Source organism: Drosophila bipectinata, unplaced genomic scaffold (assembly GCF_030179905.1).
Source record: "Drosophila bipectinata strain 14024-0381.07 unplaced genomic scaffold, DbipHiC1v2 scaffold_59, whole genome shotgun sequence".
In the NCBI taxonomy this organism is placed as follows: Eukaryota; Metazoa; Arthropoda; class Insecta; order Diptera; family Drosophilidae; genus Drosophila; species Drosophila bipectinata.
In genome coordinates, this window is record NW_027222983.1 from 88,626 (window position 1) to 105,776 (window position 17,151).

The 17,151-nt window shown below is 40.6% G+C and overlaps 1 protein-coding gene across 1 annotated transcript; it reads right to left on the minus strand.

Moving 5' to 3' along the window:
• Positions 1 to 7,407: 7,407 nt before the first annotated feature.
• LOC122321812 (uncharacterized) lies at positions 7,408 to 9,901 on the minus strand. Its single transcript, XM_043212779.2, has 2 exons — positions 9,751 to 9,901; positions 7,408 to 9,472 (listed from the first exon to the last, which is right to left on the minus strand). The coding sequence occupies exon 2, from the start codon at positions 9,101 to 9,103 to the stop codon at positions 7,973 to 7,975; it is 1,131 nt and encodes a 376-aa protein (XP_043068714.1). The 5' UTR covers positions 9,104 to 9,472; positions 9,751 to 9,901; the 3' UTR covers positions 7,408 to 7,972.
• Between the last annotated feature and the right edge of the window lie 7,250 nt (positions 9,902 to 17,151).

Here is a 17,151-nt window from a genome sequence, read left to right on the forward strand (position 1 = left end):
AAGTAGCTTGCAGAGGGCAAGAACGATAAAAAGACATATGTTTGCATTTAGATCCATTAAGTATTAGATCATTAGCTAAACACCATTTTTGAAAGTTATCAAGGTCAGACTGAAGACTGCATTGGGCAGAGATGGATTTGTACTGAAGACAAAGCTTTACATCATCTGCATACATAAGAACTAGAGAGTTCGTTAAAGCAGGGGGCAAGTCGTTTATAAAAAGCGTGAATAATAGCGGGCCAAGATGACTTCCTTGAGGGACGCCAGATGTAGCACGGACCAGACGGGACTGTATGTTTTTAAATAAGACTCTTTGTGTCCTTCCATCTAGGTAGCTGGAAATCCACGTTAAGAGGTCTTTAGGAAAACCCAGCGTATTCAGTTAACTCAACAAGAGTGTGTGATTACCTGAATCAAATGCTTTGCTGAAGTCTGTGTAAATTACATCGGTTTGATATCCCTTACAAAAGCCATCTATGACAAAGGATTTCAACTCCAATAAGTTTGTGGTGGTGGAGCTTTGGAATTGCCGACAACTTAGAGATGCCTCTGTAGTTGGCAGCCTCGGACTTTTTCCCTTTTTTATGTAGAGGAATTATAAATGATTCCTTCCACTTAAGGGGAAAAATCGAGGTTTCCAAAGATAAGTTGAAAAGTCTTAGAAGAGGTTTGCACAGAGCCCTGGCGCAGTATTTTATCACACAGCCTGGTACTCCGTCGGGGCCTGGCGAATAAATGGGTTTTACCCTTAAAAGACCAGATAATTAGTTGTTCTCAGAAAAAAACGGACAGAAAATAAGATTTGCTGCTTGAATGTTATATGCATAAGGCTGATCAGTCAATTTAGGAGGAGAATAAGTTGTTTGAAAAAATTCTGCGAGTAGATCGGCAATGGCCTGATCCGAAGTCGCAGAATTTTTAAACGTACGCAGAGGTGAAAAAGATACGTGTTTACGCTTAGTGTTTACAAAATTATAAAACTGCTTTGGATCCTGAGTAAATTGAATCCGGCAGCGGTCAATACAATTCCTATAACATTCAGCGTTATGCACGGTAAAATTCGACCGAGCTAGTAGGTATCTTGAGAAATCAACACTACTGCAGGTTTTTTTATATTTAAGTAAAAGCTTATTTTTTTTATTTTTTAAGTCAGTAAGGCACCTTGTAAACCAAGGAGGATTTGTTGAAGCGGACGGATATTTCCAAGGCAAACATAAGTCAACAAATTTATTTAAAGCAAAATAAAATTTTTCTAAAGTGACATTAAGATCAGTGCACGCCAGAATATCAGACCAGTCAAATGTATCGATAAGGGTATTAAGTTTCTGAAAATCAGCTTTACGGAAACAGCGAATCTTATTTACCACGCTCGGAGACATCTGATCGATACCAGGAGTGGTTTCGATTGAGACCTCCAGCGTGGGGTGATATGGATCCTCTGGGGTTGAAAGAAGAAAAGCTCTGGAGAGAGCAGTACCATCAGGATCAGACACAAACCATAAGTCTAAAAGCCGACCTAGCGAATTTCTAACATGCTTCTATATAACAATTTCTATATAGCTTTAACGGACATAGTGATTTTAACGCAAATAAATTCTATGTCACCAAACTCATGGGATTTCACCTCTTCAGAAGCAAGAGTAGAGTCTACCGAAATGAGGACTCCACCTCCTCTCCGCTGAGATCGATCCCGTCTAAAAGTGGTGTACTTACTTGGAAAAACTTCGGAGCTAAAGATCTCCGGATTTAACCAAGTTTCTGTAAATGCTATTATATGGGATGCAAAGAAAGAACTATCAGAATATAGCTTGGGGAGTTTGCTACGTAGCCCCCTAGTATTCTGATAGGTAAGAGTTAATGAGGAAACTAGTTTTTTGGGTTAGTAGCCAAAGAAGAGGTGGAGGGTTGGTCGGTGGTTCCGATATTGGGAAGTCTCACTCCCACTGGGTTTTTAACTTTTTTCTTCACGGAACTAGGCTGATGTTCTTGGACGAAAAGATTCTCTGGCCAAAAACTGGGAGAACAAATCGTCTTGAACATCAGCGCGGGCACACGCATCTTGAAAGAAGACTTGCGCCGTGTATAATTATATTTAAATTTAGTTATGTCCTCCACCTTTATATCGGCTTTTGTTTTGGCTTTGATGTAAGCCGAGATATCAATCTCTGAAGTATCAGGGGCAAGCCGAGAAACAAATATATGTTTGTATATGTAAGGGTTTTGGTGTCGCAGGTACGAGAACTGCAGCATCAGTCGGTGCGGGTGGTCCGGACTTGTCTTTGGATATGTTAGGTATTGCAGTGTAGGTGGATGTGTGTGTGTGGCTGTGGTTTTATTTTTTCTTTGCGTTAGGTTTTTAATGTGTTCAACTTCGGCGTGTATTTTCACCTAGTTGTTCCATTCTAATTTACTTCCGCTATTTAGTAGCTTCAGTAATTCAGCCTTTCTGGCTTTTAAACATTGAACCACGCCACTACGTTTTGCACACATCGCACTCTACTTACTGCGATATTTTGTTTCTTCCATTTAGATCATTGGGATTCCATTTAAAAGTGGCTGCTGCTGCCTTCGATAGCTCAGTTGGTAGAGCGGTGGACTGTAGTTGAAAACATGCAATAGAAATCCATAGGTCGCTGCTGCTGTGTGTGTTGTTTTTTTTTTTTTTCGTTGATTTTTTTTCCAGTTGTTGATTTCGATGTCCTTTGGTCCTGTCACGGTCGCCATGTAATAGGTTCTTCAAAGGCTCTTTATTTGGTTTTAGGTTTTTATTGTATTCGGAGCAACTGTTGTTGCCGCTCCGAGCTCATGGGAGTTTCTGATTTTACAAATTTACTTATGAGTTAAAGGAAGTCTAAGTCCCGTAGCTGCGCTGCCCAAAGCGGCAGCGGAGGGACGGTTATGTATTCTTAAATATTTATATATGAATATATATTTATGTTATGTTCGCTTAGGCGGAGGTATGTGGACATGCATAAGGTCCACTCGTGTTACGTATATGCGGACATATGCACTTTTCGGCGTACAGCAAAGGCACAGCGGCCGATTCATATTTCGGTGCACTTAGGTTTATGACCGAGACATTGGATAACATAAACACTGCGACAAAGTGTTACAGTGTGTACCCTTTAAGTACTCTTGGTACAGTGGGTGGTCGATATATATGTATGATATTAATAGTGCATATATGTGCATATTACAATTTATTGCGGCGAAGCGGGCCGAATTCGCACAAGAGCGAATATGAGCTTTTGCCCCCGATCCGCTCTAAGCTATCTTAGACTAGATTTAGAGACTAACAATTCAAATTAAAAACAACTTCAAATTCATTTGAAATCCAATCAAATCCGTTAACACCGGCCCCGTTGAAGGCCGGTCCGGCTTCGACCCACTGGCAGCCGCGCCAGCTTGTGAACTGCTTTCTATACTCTGCTCCAGAGCTAGTCCTAGTCCTGAGCAAACCAAACAAATAAGGCAATATAGAACTTTAGGGTGGCCTACCTCGAATTTTCAATGTCGTATCAATAGGGCCACAAAAATCAACACCACATATGGAGAATGGGCGGAGAGCACGAATTCTATCTAAGGGGAATTCTCCCATGATTTGAGTGTTCAGAAGAGGCTTGCATTTAAAGCAGCGTATGCATGACCGTACTGTCTTACTGCAGACTTTGTGCGCATATACGATCCATAAGAGAGCGTTTTAGAGCGTTGAAAGCAATTGAGAGCGTTTTGTCATCAATACTAGAAACATGGCATCGTACGATATAGAAGCATTAGTCTTTCTTTTGGATCTATCTATTTCATCTTGATACTCGTGCTCTTGGTCTATTTCGATTATTTTCTTAAAGGCTTCATTATATTCGAAAGGTGAGGAAACAATATCAGAATTCACTACAAATTTCTTGGATTTCCTTATAAAGCGGAACATATAATAGAACACTCGGAGCAGTTTTAGGTGAGAGGAATATCCTTTGATCACTTCCAATAAATGTGAGGTAGAGACGATGACAAAAACGATTTCTTTAAAAACGATGGACCTGTAGACCAGATCGATTCTAGATCGATTCCTCTGGAAACTATATCTGCCGGGTTCAGTTTAGTTGGTACACGAATCCAATGATGAGTTACTTCTGAATCCGACCAAAATACACTTCGTTCGATCGGAACTTTTATTTGAGGCTTTATCTTGCGGCAGAGATCTGCGAGAAGGTGAGCGGCACATAACTCAAGACGGCGGAGCGTCTTTGTCTTGAGCGGCGCTACTTTAGACCTTGCCGTCAATAATGAAATTTTAATACCTTCTGCAGATTCGCAACGAATATAGACGCAGGCTCCATAGGATCTCATTGATGCGTCAGAAAAGGCCTGAATTTGAATCGGTGACATCGGCTCGGTAAACACGAATCTCGGAATTGAGATGTCATCTAATTGCAACAAGGCAATTTGTATTTTGTTTCATGCTGTTTCTAAGTGAAGTGGAATCGACTCATCCCAATCTAGCTTATTTAGCCAAAGTTCAAGCAATAGGATTTTTTCTTTTATAAGTATAAGGCTTAATAAGCCAAAGTGGTGAAACAGCTTTGATGTCACCGAAAGAATGATCCAAATTTAATTCAAATTTAAATATATTTTCTTTAGCAACCCAAGCGATTCCCAATGCTTTAGTCAGTTCTGAGTCCGTAAGTTTTATTGGCTTTGAAGAACCTGAGTTACTTCAGACTTAATTGTCATTAGCTCCTCATTGCTCCTCAGGTGACAGAAGCTTTTTTAAAAGTTTGTACTTCTTCCTACGACCAGAATTTTTTCAAATTGCCATCTATCGACTCGAGTAATTATTTTTGGTAATTCCAAGCAAGTTGATACACGATTCCTCTCTACGGATCTGTAAGCGTTGAGCAAGATCTTCAGTAATAAAGTTCATTTGTGACCCAGAGTCAAGTAATGCTCGGGCCATAATGTGCTCGCTATTTTTAGTTATAACGCTTACGATCGACGTCGCTTAAAAAACCCTTTCTAGGGATGACGCATGCAAAGCATGTGACGTAGAAGGGCCATCAAGATGTAGGTGCAGAAGTTTGGGGTGCGATCTTGCACAAATTTGACGCCTAGCCGATTTACACTTCGCAATTGTGTGACCTTTTCGCAGACAATTTAAACATAATGAGGCTGACTTGACAAACTCAAACCGTTGCATTACAGCAAGGCGAGCGAACGGAATACACTGGGCAAGACTATGGTCTTGTGCGTTGCAATAACTGCAAGCTTGTTTGTTGGAAGCGGAGCAAGCCAACAAACTTCTATTGTGCTGCTTCCCGAATCCAGTTTTCTCCTGTTTTGGCTTGATAGTCTCTTCAGCAGACAGGTGCTGGACCTACGAAACTTTCGGAGGCTGAATAATTTTCTTATTTCGTTCGTAAAGATGAGACATTCGTTATCGCAAACTCTTTTTATACCCTTGCAGAGGGTATTATAATTTTGTCCAAAAGTGTGCAACGCAGTGAAGGAGACATCTCCGACCCTATAAAGTATATATATTCTTGATCAGGATCACCTCCTGAGTTGATATGAGCATGTCCGTCTGTCTGTCTGTCTGTTTCTACGCGAACCAGTCTCTCAGTTTTAAAGCTATCGTCTTAAAACTTTGCACACACTCTTCTTTCCTTTGCACGCAGTATATAAGTCGGAACGGCCGGGATCGGCCGACTATATCCTATAGCTGCCATATAACTGATTGATCGGAAATGGTATAACTTTGGTGTTTTTAGAGTTAGAGAGTTCAAATTTGACATGAGAGCTATTTTTGGCAAAATATTACGACATGCCAAATTTCATTAGGATCGGCCGACTATATCCTATAGCTGCCATATAACTGAACGATCGGAAATGACCCAACTTTCGTGTTTTGGATGATAGACAGCTGGCACTTGGTACACATTCTATTTTTGGTCAGTTAATCCGATCTACCAAATTTCAGAAAGATCGGTTGACTATATCTTATAGCTGACATATTACTGTACGATCGGAAATGGTTTTTGGTAGAAATATCAACTTTCGTATTTTTGAAGATAGAAGCTTGGGACTTTTTTTTAGATTTTTTATTGTAATTAATTGGTTTTATTATGATGTAATCATAAGGCTCGGACAACTATATCCGATGTTTGCGATATATATCCGGTTTTAGCTGCAAGGGTATATCAACTTCGGCTCCGTTCGAAGTTAGCTTTGCTTTCTTGTTAGACTAGCAATAGCTTTGTCATAATTACTCTCGGTGATTTGGAATGCCTTGATAGTTCGTAAGTCTTCACCATAGAGGCACGAAATTAAATGGTTAAATTACTCGATAACAGGAATGTTCACATCCTGGTCTACTAATGTCTCAAAGAGAGTCATACAATTTTTCAACTCCGAATAGTTTCTACTGAATTTTGGCAATGCCAACTGGGAAGTCGAGCTCGAGTTGGGGCTGCAGAAATTGCAGTAGTTGATGGGCACTCTTCAGCTATAGTGAAGGCATTTAATAATGACATCACCCATGCCTTAGTTGTTATCTTTAATTTTTCTAAATCGGCTCCAAATTAATTTTGATCTGGTCTTGCAACTCATTTGCCTTAAATATTGTCTTATTTAAAACCTGAAGCCTGCACTCTAGCTCAACCTTCACTAAAGGAACTGACCCAGCTTCCAAACGTTCCTCTAACCAGCGAATGCTTTTTACTTTGACATTTAATCTTCTTCTAAAATCATCAAGAGTCGTGGATTTTAGTTTCTGTTTATTAGTTTCCATTTTCTGATTTTACTTTTTATTTAATAAACAAAATACGATAAAAATTAAAAAATTTATTATTTTTATTTTTAAATAAAAATTTTTTTATTTATTTTATTTATTATTATATTAAAAATTTTTTTTTTCGAAACAAACGAAAACAAACAAACAAACAAAACCGAAAACAATCGAAATAAAGATATTTAATTTAATATCTTGCGAAAACGAACAAATAATTAAATAATATATGGCGAAAAAGATAAAATAATTCATTAATTAATTGATAGTCGAATTATGTGATAGTTGAGGCACTGAGTATCCAAAAAAAGTTGGTTACCAATGACATGAAAAAGGTGTATACCGAAACAATTATATGGTAGTGCGTCTCCTATGTAGGCGTTGACCCAAAAAGAGGTAGCGTTCCCCCAATGACATTCAGAAGTCCTTACTTCTGAAAATCAAAATTTTACGTGAAATTTGAATAACTCATTTAGTAGGATACCAAATCAAACTGCAAACCACCTTTGTCTAGTTTTGCTTTTAAATAAATAATAAAATAATTTTATTTGTTTATTCTAAAATGGACAAAACTTTGTCTTTGAATCAAGTTTACCCCATAAAACATAATAAACATAAAATTGGGATATATTCAAAAAAAATTTACTTGAATTAGCTTTTCTATAATTAGTAGCTTAAAATTAAGTGAAATGAGGGATACAATTCCTAATATAAATAGTTTCGTTATAATAGGACAAGTTGGCTTTTTCTACAGAAAAATTCGGTATTTCTTAGACATTGTGTCAAAAAATAATAGCTTTTCAACATGATCATTGAGTTTGCCCAAATGTGTCTGGATGAAATGAAGAGTTCTGTCCTCAATTTTTGTTTTTTGAATATTAATTTAAAAGTTGAACTCGTTACGGAATTACTAATGTAATGCAATATTTAATGTTTTCTTAAATCTTTAAGATTCGGTTTGGTTATATATTTTGAGGATGCCCAAAATGCCATCTTTAGATGCCCAGAATGTCCATATCCAACATGTTATCTAGTGGCACCCGCTTCAGGCTGCCTAGGGAGAAATCTCCCGCAGCACTTGTGGCCACTGTCTTTGTTGAATCACTGCGACTCTGTGCAGACCGAGCAGCAGCCTAATTTGCGCCAGGGTACTTGGTGTTGGCCACGATCATGTTGCCTTTCATGGCCGCTTTAGCCGCTGGCCTCTCCCAAACCCGGACTCGAAGGCACAGATGATTCAGTACTAGCCTGGAAAAAGTAGTTGAAAGCGCTGCCCTGGACATTGGTGATCTGTAGAGTCTTTGTCGGAGTCGATGATCCGATGACGGGCGAAAGCTGTTTATTAGTGCCGGACACATTTCCTCCAAGTGGCTTCAGACCCAGGGTGGGAGCTTCGAGGCGACGCTTCAGGATGGTAGCTTCCACCACTGGGCTTAGGTTGGAGATGAGAGAACTGGCATTGTCGGGCATCTGACCACTAGGTGGTACCGGAGGAGTATTGCCCGCTCCGCAAATGGTGTAGCGGCGGGACATACTCAACTTTCCCGGCTGAGCAGTCTTAATGGCCGACACATTGGGCGGCTGGCCGAAGAAGGTGTTCATGCTAGAGTCTTGGTACCTTACAGCCGCCACAACGGAGGTTGCCCGGGGACTGACGACGGAATGCACCACCTTGATGGCCCCAGATGTACCACTCACGGAAGATTCTTTGGGGCGTAACTCCTCCATCGAAGCGCCTTTATATCCATTCGACTTGCCATTCATCTCAAGGATACTGTAAGGCATCTTTTCATGCCCCGGTCCGATCATGATAGGAGTAGTCGTCACCTCTACTGACGAGCCCGGCTTAATAACCCTCTGAACCATTTCACGGGGCATAATCCGCGTTTGTCGCGACACTTCTGGTGCTGCCGGCTTTCCGCCGGCACTGGTTGTGGGTGCGCTTGAAGATGGCCCTCGAGGTGACGGTGGCGTAGAAGTCACCTTGGCCGCACTTACCAGGCTAACCAGCTCCCTAAACAGCTGTAACTCCGGATCCGATACGAGCTCAAAGCCAGACAGAGTGTTAATATCAGAGAAACAAAGCTCTCCGGACTCTGGAAAGTCAGTGGCATCATCAAAGGTCTCTATGAGCGATTGAAACACCTTTTTCTTGAACATCATCTTCTGGCGAGGATTCATCTCCGTCATTTGGGGTTTGATCATCTCGAGGAATTTCTCGTCAGTGTTGAGCTCCTGGCTTTCCGTTGAGAGCGACAATTTTACAGGGGATGCGGAATTTTTCTGCAAAGCGCACCCAAGTGATTCCCGCGAATCGTTCATCGCAATGTTGCCCCTTTTCTTTCCTATAATGAGTAAGTGGCTGTTTGGTTTGATAAAAAATTCAAACTGATTGGCGGGAGATTCGACTGAATAGCCTTCTGATGGCTTCCCCAAGGTTGCAGTCTGCGGTTCTTGGATTACTTCCGGATTGAAACCAAAACAAGTCAACTCTGCCTCAGAGTTTTCCTATTAAGGGAAAGGGGTCTTAATAAGGGGTCCCTGATTTCGCTGTCCCTTTCCAAATCGCGGCCGTCATCAGCCAGATATAGGTGGGGGTCTAGGAATTTCCGTTCCTCCGCCAAAGGATATAACAGGCGCCGCTGACTTAGCTGTTCCGCAGTTGGCGCCACTGCCTCATGCAATAGTAAACTGTAAAAAATATAACAAAAACAGAAAATTAGGCCGTCCAATAAAATCCCGTCCTACGTGAAGGTACAAGTAGAGCCACACCTGCTGTTGAAACCACCCCAACCCCCAGTATACCAAATCCCGGCCTCATTGGTCGGTTTATCATTAAAAATGATCCAGGTAAAGTTTCACTCAAGCGTTTCTGACCTTGAGGGCTTTTTTTTAATGCTTTTTTTAAATGCAAGGTTAGTTGTTTTTTTTTTAAGTTTTATTTGTACTTTACATAAAATGATACAAACCTCAATATACAAAAATGGTATTATAGTTTATTTTAGCTTTAACTTTTTTTAAATGATTTTAAAACCAACAAATTGTATTATAGGGTAAAATGTGTTTAAAAAAATATGTCCGTCAAATTAGCGTCGCTCAGTTAGCATCGAAGTGGAACGGTGGAACTGGAACACAGCAACGAACTTTTTGCTTTTCAATTATCTCCGTATTTAGCCACTAAATTTAATCAAATAAACACTAGAATTGTTAAGAACTGAATAAACTATTGTTTTTCTTACTTTGGTTTGGTTTTTGGTTCTACACTCTTAAAATAGGTTTGAATGAATAGCTAGCTTTGGGTTTGAAAAATTGCCCCTTCACATACAAAAATGACCCCAACAAATTGTTTTATGCACGGTAGTGCAGTCGATGTGGGACCTTTTCAAGTATGTATGGACCAAAAATCATACAAATCGTTCCCACAGATTTTGAGAAAATCGAATTACAGTTCCTCATATAAATTGACAAATAAGAGAAGTGCCAACTATTAAGTCCTTCACAGAGATGCGCCAAATTCCACGGTATACCGTTGAAAAGCTTATTTTATTCAGAACATTATAAGACTATTTTTATTTAAATCGCTCCCACAGATTTAATGAAATCAAGTCCCGAAATTTTTAGACCCTGATTCACCAGTACTGGCCATTAACAGCATCACATATTTCTGTTATGGAATTTGAATGCCCACACTAGCTTTTTTTACAGAGGATGCGCCATTATGCACGGTATACCACTTGAGAGCTATTTTTTAGGCCATTCGAATGGTACCTGTCCCATTAATATCCTGAAATTTTCGGACCCTGGTTCGCCAATACTGGCCATTATCATTGTACGTCCAACATACATACATCTATGGAAACAACGATCGTGGATGCTGCAAAAATGGTAAGTAAATTTATTTTTGACTTTTTTTATTTTTGAATTTTGGACTTTGCTGCGTGATCTTGCTACGAAGGACTTTGATCTTCTAGCATACATAAGTCTCTTAATAGTTGAAAAGTTTTGCCGTTCGTGACCATATGTTGACCAAACGTTTCCTTATACGGGCTCGTGTTTATGTCCAGATGAACTCCAGATCGTAGAGCGCAGTTGATTCAGGCCACTAGGAGGCCTCCGCGAGGATTCGGATGGATCGCCAAACGCCGAGAGCTTTCTCTTCCAGTAACAGGAAGAGAGTTAAAACATACATTAAAATAGACCGCTAATATACATATGTGCATGCATAACTCTCTGCCCGTTTTACCTATTGTTACTTTACTTACTTATATGTAAATTTTTTTTTTTTTGTACGTTGCTTTTATTTCTTCAATCTTCTCTTTGCGAGACTAACAAGAGGTGTATCAAATCTTATATTTTTAACTTCACTAACAGTCATATTGACTGATACGGAGTTAGACGGCCCTAAAAATCAATTGCTGGGTTGGGAGGTCGTTGCGTCTAAGGCGGGATACGCTAGAAACCCCCGAGCGAAATTTGGGTGCGAAGACAGTTTTTCTTTGTATGACTCTTTTTGCTTATGGATTTCGTCTTTCACTGCCAGGATGCCCAGATTCCGGTGGATGTTTTCGTTGCGAACATACCAAGGTGCCCCTGTGATAGTTCTCAAGATTTCTGATTGTGCGCGCTGTATGATGTCTATGTTGCTGCTGCTCGCGTTCCCCCACAGCTGGGAGCCATACGTCCAGATTGGCTTTAGGACTGAATTGTATAGTAGTTTGCAGACGACCTCTATAGCGCATTTTGGAAGTTCGATCAGCATCTTTGGGGTCAATAGGTCACCACCGGGAGCCTTTTTTGGTTTAACCCTCTTATGACTTTTCCGATTTCGTTCGGCCGGAATGAAGGTGCGGCTGGCTGAGGGGAGGACTCTGGCTGAATGTCTGGCAGGAGGAATGAATTTGAGGCTGGGTTTGGCTGGAAAAAACTTCGTCGGTCTTCGTCGCTGCGAGCCCAGCATCCCGAAGACTTTCTTATGGGTGGGCCCCCACAGGTTGTACTTTGTGCTTGTTGGCGAGAGATTCTGGATGTACCTCAGCTGTGCATTTTCTTCCTGTTGGTGAAGAGCCTGGTCGAGTGATCGGGTTGCTTCCTTAAGGCCTTGTTTTGAAGCTGGTAATCTGCTGTTTTGCAAATCACGAAGCGTGCGCCTCTTTTCTCGCACGAGCTGTTCGATTTGCTGATTAGATTTGAAGTATTTGTTTCGGTTTACTTCTTTCCCATGAGGAGGAGACGGGTTACCTGCCGCAACAAGTACTTCTTCCAGGGAGCTCGTGGTGTAGTCGATATCCGATTCCATGTTAAATTCCGGGGCGAGTTCTATGTGTATTTTAGCCAGTTCGTTTTTGGCGTCGTCAGGCTGAAGGGGTTATTTCTGGGCTTTGAAGAAGCGTTAGAAGCACAGGTGAGTGGTCTGATGATAAGTCCGAGACTGCTTTGGCACTTATTAGATTGCGAGGTATGTTTTTTGTCACTGCAAAATCAATAAGGTCTGGGAGCTTTCGTGAGTCTGTTGGCCAGTGTGTGCGACTTCCAGGGAAAACGTAGTCCAGTTTATTTTTCACATTTATAATTGCATTGTACAATTGGCTTCCGTTGGGAGTCACTAGACGTGATCTCCAGTGCGTATATTTGGCATCGTAGTCTCCTGCCGCTATAAATCGTTCCCCAAGTGAATTGTAGAAGTCCATAAATTGTCCTTCCGAGATTGAGAAACGAGGAGGGCAGTAAACGGCAGCGATTGAAAGGATTCCGTTGCTTGACTGAATTTGTATCGATGTTGCCTGCAAGAAGTTTGTTGCAAACCTTTTGTGAAAATGGTGTTTAATGCGTTCTCTGATTAGAACTCCAGTTCCGCCGTGGGCTTTCCCATCTGGATGATCTGTGCGGCAGATTGTATAGCCTCTTATTATACCCTTGCAGAGGGTATTATAATTTTGTCCAAAAGTGTGCAACGCAGTGAAGGAGACATCTCCGACCCTATAAAGTATATATATTCTTGATCAGGATCACCTCCTGAGTTGATATGAGCATGTCCGTCTGTCCGTCTGTCCGTCTGTCCGTCTGTCTGTCTGTCTGTTTCTGCGCGAACTAGTCTCTCAGTTTTAAAGCTATCGACTTGAAACTTTGCACACACCCTTCTTTCCTTTGCACGCAGTATATAAGTCGGAACGGCCCGGATCGGCCGACTATATCCTATAGCTGCCATATAACTGATTGATCGGAAATGGTATAACTTCGGTGTTTTTAGAGTTAGAGAGTTCAAATTTGATATGAGAGCTATTTTTGGCAAAATAATATGACATGCCAAATTTCATAAGGATCGGCCGACTATATCCTATAGCTGCCATATAACTGAACGATCGGAAATGACCCAACTTTCGTGTTTTTGAAGATAGAAAGCTGGAACTTAGTACAGATTTAATTCTTGGTCAGTTGATCCAACCTACCAAATTTCATTAGGATCGGCCGACTATATCCCATAGCTGCCATATAACTGAACGATCGGAAATGGTATTTGGTAGAAATATCAACTTTCGTATTTTTGAAGATAGAAGTTTGGGACTTTTTTTAGATTTTGTATTGTAATAAATTGGATTATATATTCCTATTCCCATAAGGATCGGCCAACTATATCCGATGTTTGCGATATACATCCGGTTTTAACTGCAAGGGTATATAAACTTCGGCTCCGCCCGAAGTTAGCTTTCCTTTCTTGTATGAAAGTGGTATTTGCTTGTAAGATGCGTTTCCACCAGTAGCATAACGTCAATATGGTTTTCGGTCAAGAATTGTGACAATTCTTGTTTATGCCGCGATACACCATTGGCGTTCCGCATTGATATTCGTAGCGCCTGCAGAGATTATTTAGACTGTTGTGCTACAAGCAGCTGTATCACCATGTTCTGGTTTTGAACAATCGCTTTAGACCTTTTTTTTAATTAACTCCTGTCAAAATTATTTATTATCTCGCTGCTGAACTACCACCCATTTACAGATTTGAATTCGTACAGCTAAAGAGTTAGCCAAATCCTTTGCGTTCAGACTTCCAACTGCTTCACTCTTACCTCTTTCATGCTCATACACTAAAACCAGCTACAGTAGAATCTATTCTAAATATATAAAGCTTGGCGCTATTCAAACTTTACAAAATAACTGTTCCAGCAATTATATTGCCCAGGAAATATTCTCCAAAATCGAAAATTGTCCTATGCTTCCAAAGGTTGTAGTTCACCACATACCCAGCCATGCAAATATTTGGGAAAACGAAATTGCTCATCGAGCAGCAAAGAACGCTTCTATACACGGCTCCTTCAAATATGTTAGATGGACATTGAGTGATGCGATCAACTATATATTTCATTACATTCAAGATGATTGGGAAAGAGACTATAACGTATTCTCTATGGAACTTTTGGCCTTTCATCACCAAGAAACCTAGGTTTTATAAAACTGATATTTTCGACCGTATAGACACAAGACGATTAAATAGAATCCTTAGCGGACATGCATTCGATAAGTACACTTTATCAAAAATGGAAGTTTTTGATAATGCTATTTGCGACACATGCAATGCAGTGAAAAATATTTCACATCTTATTTTAAATTGTTCAAAATACTCAAGCATTTCCAACACTTTCATTTTCCAATAAATATAATGATATTTATCGCTTCTTTGCAAATGAACCATTCGACAACTACATATCGATATATATACATATACTACATATATAAAAAAAAATTTTCGCTAATGCAAGCGCAATTTTAAGATCTCCTGAAATAAGATTTCATACATTAGCTGTGGCGTTAACCCGTTCACACGGGGAGGCCAAATAATTCTTCCACTTCCACTCCAGTGAACATTTAAACGTCGAAAACGAAACAAGACGTTTCCTCTTCAACGTTATAAATCGAATTATTTTTTCTCTAATCTTAAGCCTAACTTATTTATTGCGGCGAAGCGGGCCGAATTCGCACAAGAGCGAATATGAGCTTTTGCTCCCGATCCGCTCTAAGCTATCTTAGACTAGATTTAGAGACTAACAATTCAAATTAAAAACAACTTCAAATTCATTTGAAATCCAATCAAATACGTTAACACCGGCCCCGTTGAGGGCCGGTCCGGCTTCGACCCACTGGCAGCCGCGCCAGCTTGTGGACTGCTTTCTATACTCTGCTCCAGAGCTAGTCCTAGTCCTGAGCAAACCAAACAAATAAGGCAATATAGGACTTTAGGGTGGCCTACCTCGAATTTTCAATGTCGTATCAATAGGGCCACAAAAATCAACACCACATATGGAGAATGGGCGGAGAGCACGAATTCTATCTAAGGGGAATTCTCCCATGATTTGAGTGTTCAGAAGAGGCTTGCATTTAAAGCAGCGTATGCATGACCGTACTGTCTGACTGCAGACTTTGTGCGCATATACGATCCATAAGAGAGCGTTTTAGAGCGTTGAGAGCAATTGAGAGCGTTTTGTCAACAATACTGGAAACTTGGCATCGTACGATATAGGAGCATTAGTCTTTCTTTTGGATCTATCTATTTCATCTTGATACTCGTGCTCTTGGTCTATTTCGATTATTTTCTTAAAGGCTTCATTATATTCGACAGGTGAGGAAACAATATCAGAATTCACTACAAATTTCTTGGATTTCCTTATAAAGCGGAACATATAATAGAACACTCGGAGCAGTTTTAGGTGAGAGGAATATCCTTTGATCACTTCCAATAAATGTGAGGTAGAGACGATGACAGTTAATCCGACCGCATTATTTTTTGCATCAATCTGTATAAGTTCTGGTGACAGATCAAACCGGGGGATCGTCGGCCACTTATTTTCCGGTTTCTTTAAAAACGATGGACCTGTAAACCAGATCGATTCTAGATCGATTCCTCTGGACACTATATCTGCCGGGTTCTGTTTAGTTGGTACATGCCGCCACGTGCTATCATCTGACCACTCTTGAATTTCAGCAACTCTATTCGATACGAACGTTGACAACGACGATGGATGGGAACGAATCCCATGAAGAGTTACTTCTGAATCCGACCAAAATACACTTCGTTCGATCGTAACTTTTATTAGAGGCTTTATCTTGCGGCAGAGATCTGCGAGAAGGTGAGCGGCACATAACTCAAGACGGCGGAGCGTCTTTGTCTTGAGCGGCGCTACTTTGGACCTAGCCGTCAATAATGAAACTTTAATACCTTCTACAGATTCGCAACGAATATAGACGCAGGCTCCATAGGCTCCACGCATCTCATCGATGCGTCAGAAAAGGCCTGAATTTGAATCGGTGACATCGGCTGTCCTCGAGCCGATGTCCTCTAATTGCAACAAGGCAATTTGTATTTTGTTTCATGCTGTTTCTAAGTGAAGTGGAATCGACTCATCCCAATCTAGCTTATTTAGCCAAAGTTCAAGCAATAGGATTTTTTCTTTTATAAGTATAAGGCTTAATAAGCCAAAGGGGTGAAACAGCTTCGATGTCACCGAAAGAATGATCCAAATTTAATTCAAATTTAAATATATTTTCTTTAGCAACCCAAGCGATTCCCAATGCTTTAGTCAGTTCTGAGTCCGAAAGTGTTATTGGCTTAACCGTGCTCACGGATGCAGTACTTTCAGGCGAGTTTTTGAAAACCACTCAACTTTTTGAAAACTGCTCAATTCAAACCCAGCGCTTTGAAGAACCTGAGTTACTTCAGACTTAATTGTCATTAGCTCCTCATTGCTCCTCAGGTGACAGAAGCTTTTTTAAAAGTTTGTACTTCTTCCTACGAACAGAATTTTTTCAAATTGCCATCTATCGACTCGAGTAATTATTTTTGGTAATTCCAAGCAAGTTGATACACGATTCCTCTCTACGGATCTGTAAGCGTTGAGCAAGATCTTCAGTAATAAAGTTCATTTGTGACCCAGAGTCAAGTAATGCTCGGGCCATAATGTGCTCGCTATTTTTAGTTATAACGCTTACGATCGACGTCGCTTAAAAAACCCTTTCTAGGGATGACGCATGCAAAGCATGTGACGTAGAAGGGCCATCAAGATGTAGGTGCAGAAGTTTGGGGTGCGATCTTGCACAAATTTGACGCCTAGCCGATTTACACTTCGCAACCGTGTGACCTTTTCGCAGACAATTTAAACATAATGAGGCTGACTTGACAAACTCAAACCGTTGCATTACAGCAAGGCGAGCGAACGGAATACACTGGGCAAGACTATGGTCTTGTGCGTTGCAATAACTGCAAGCTTGTTTGTTGGAAGCGGAGCAAGCCAACAAACTTCTATTGTGCTGCTTCCCGAATCCAGTTTTCTCCTGTTTTGGCTTGATAGTCTCTTCAGCAGACAGGTGCTGGACCTACGAAA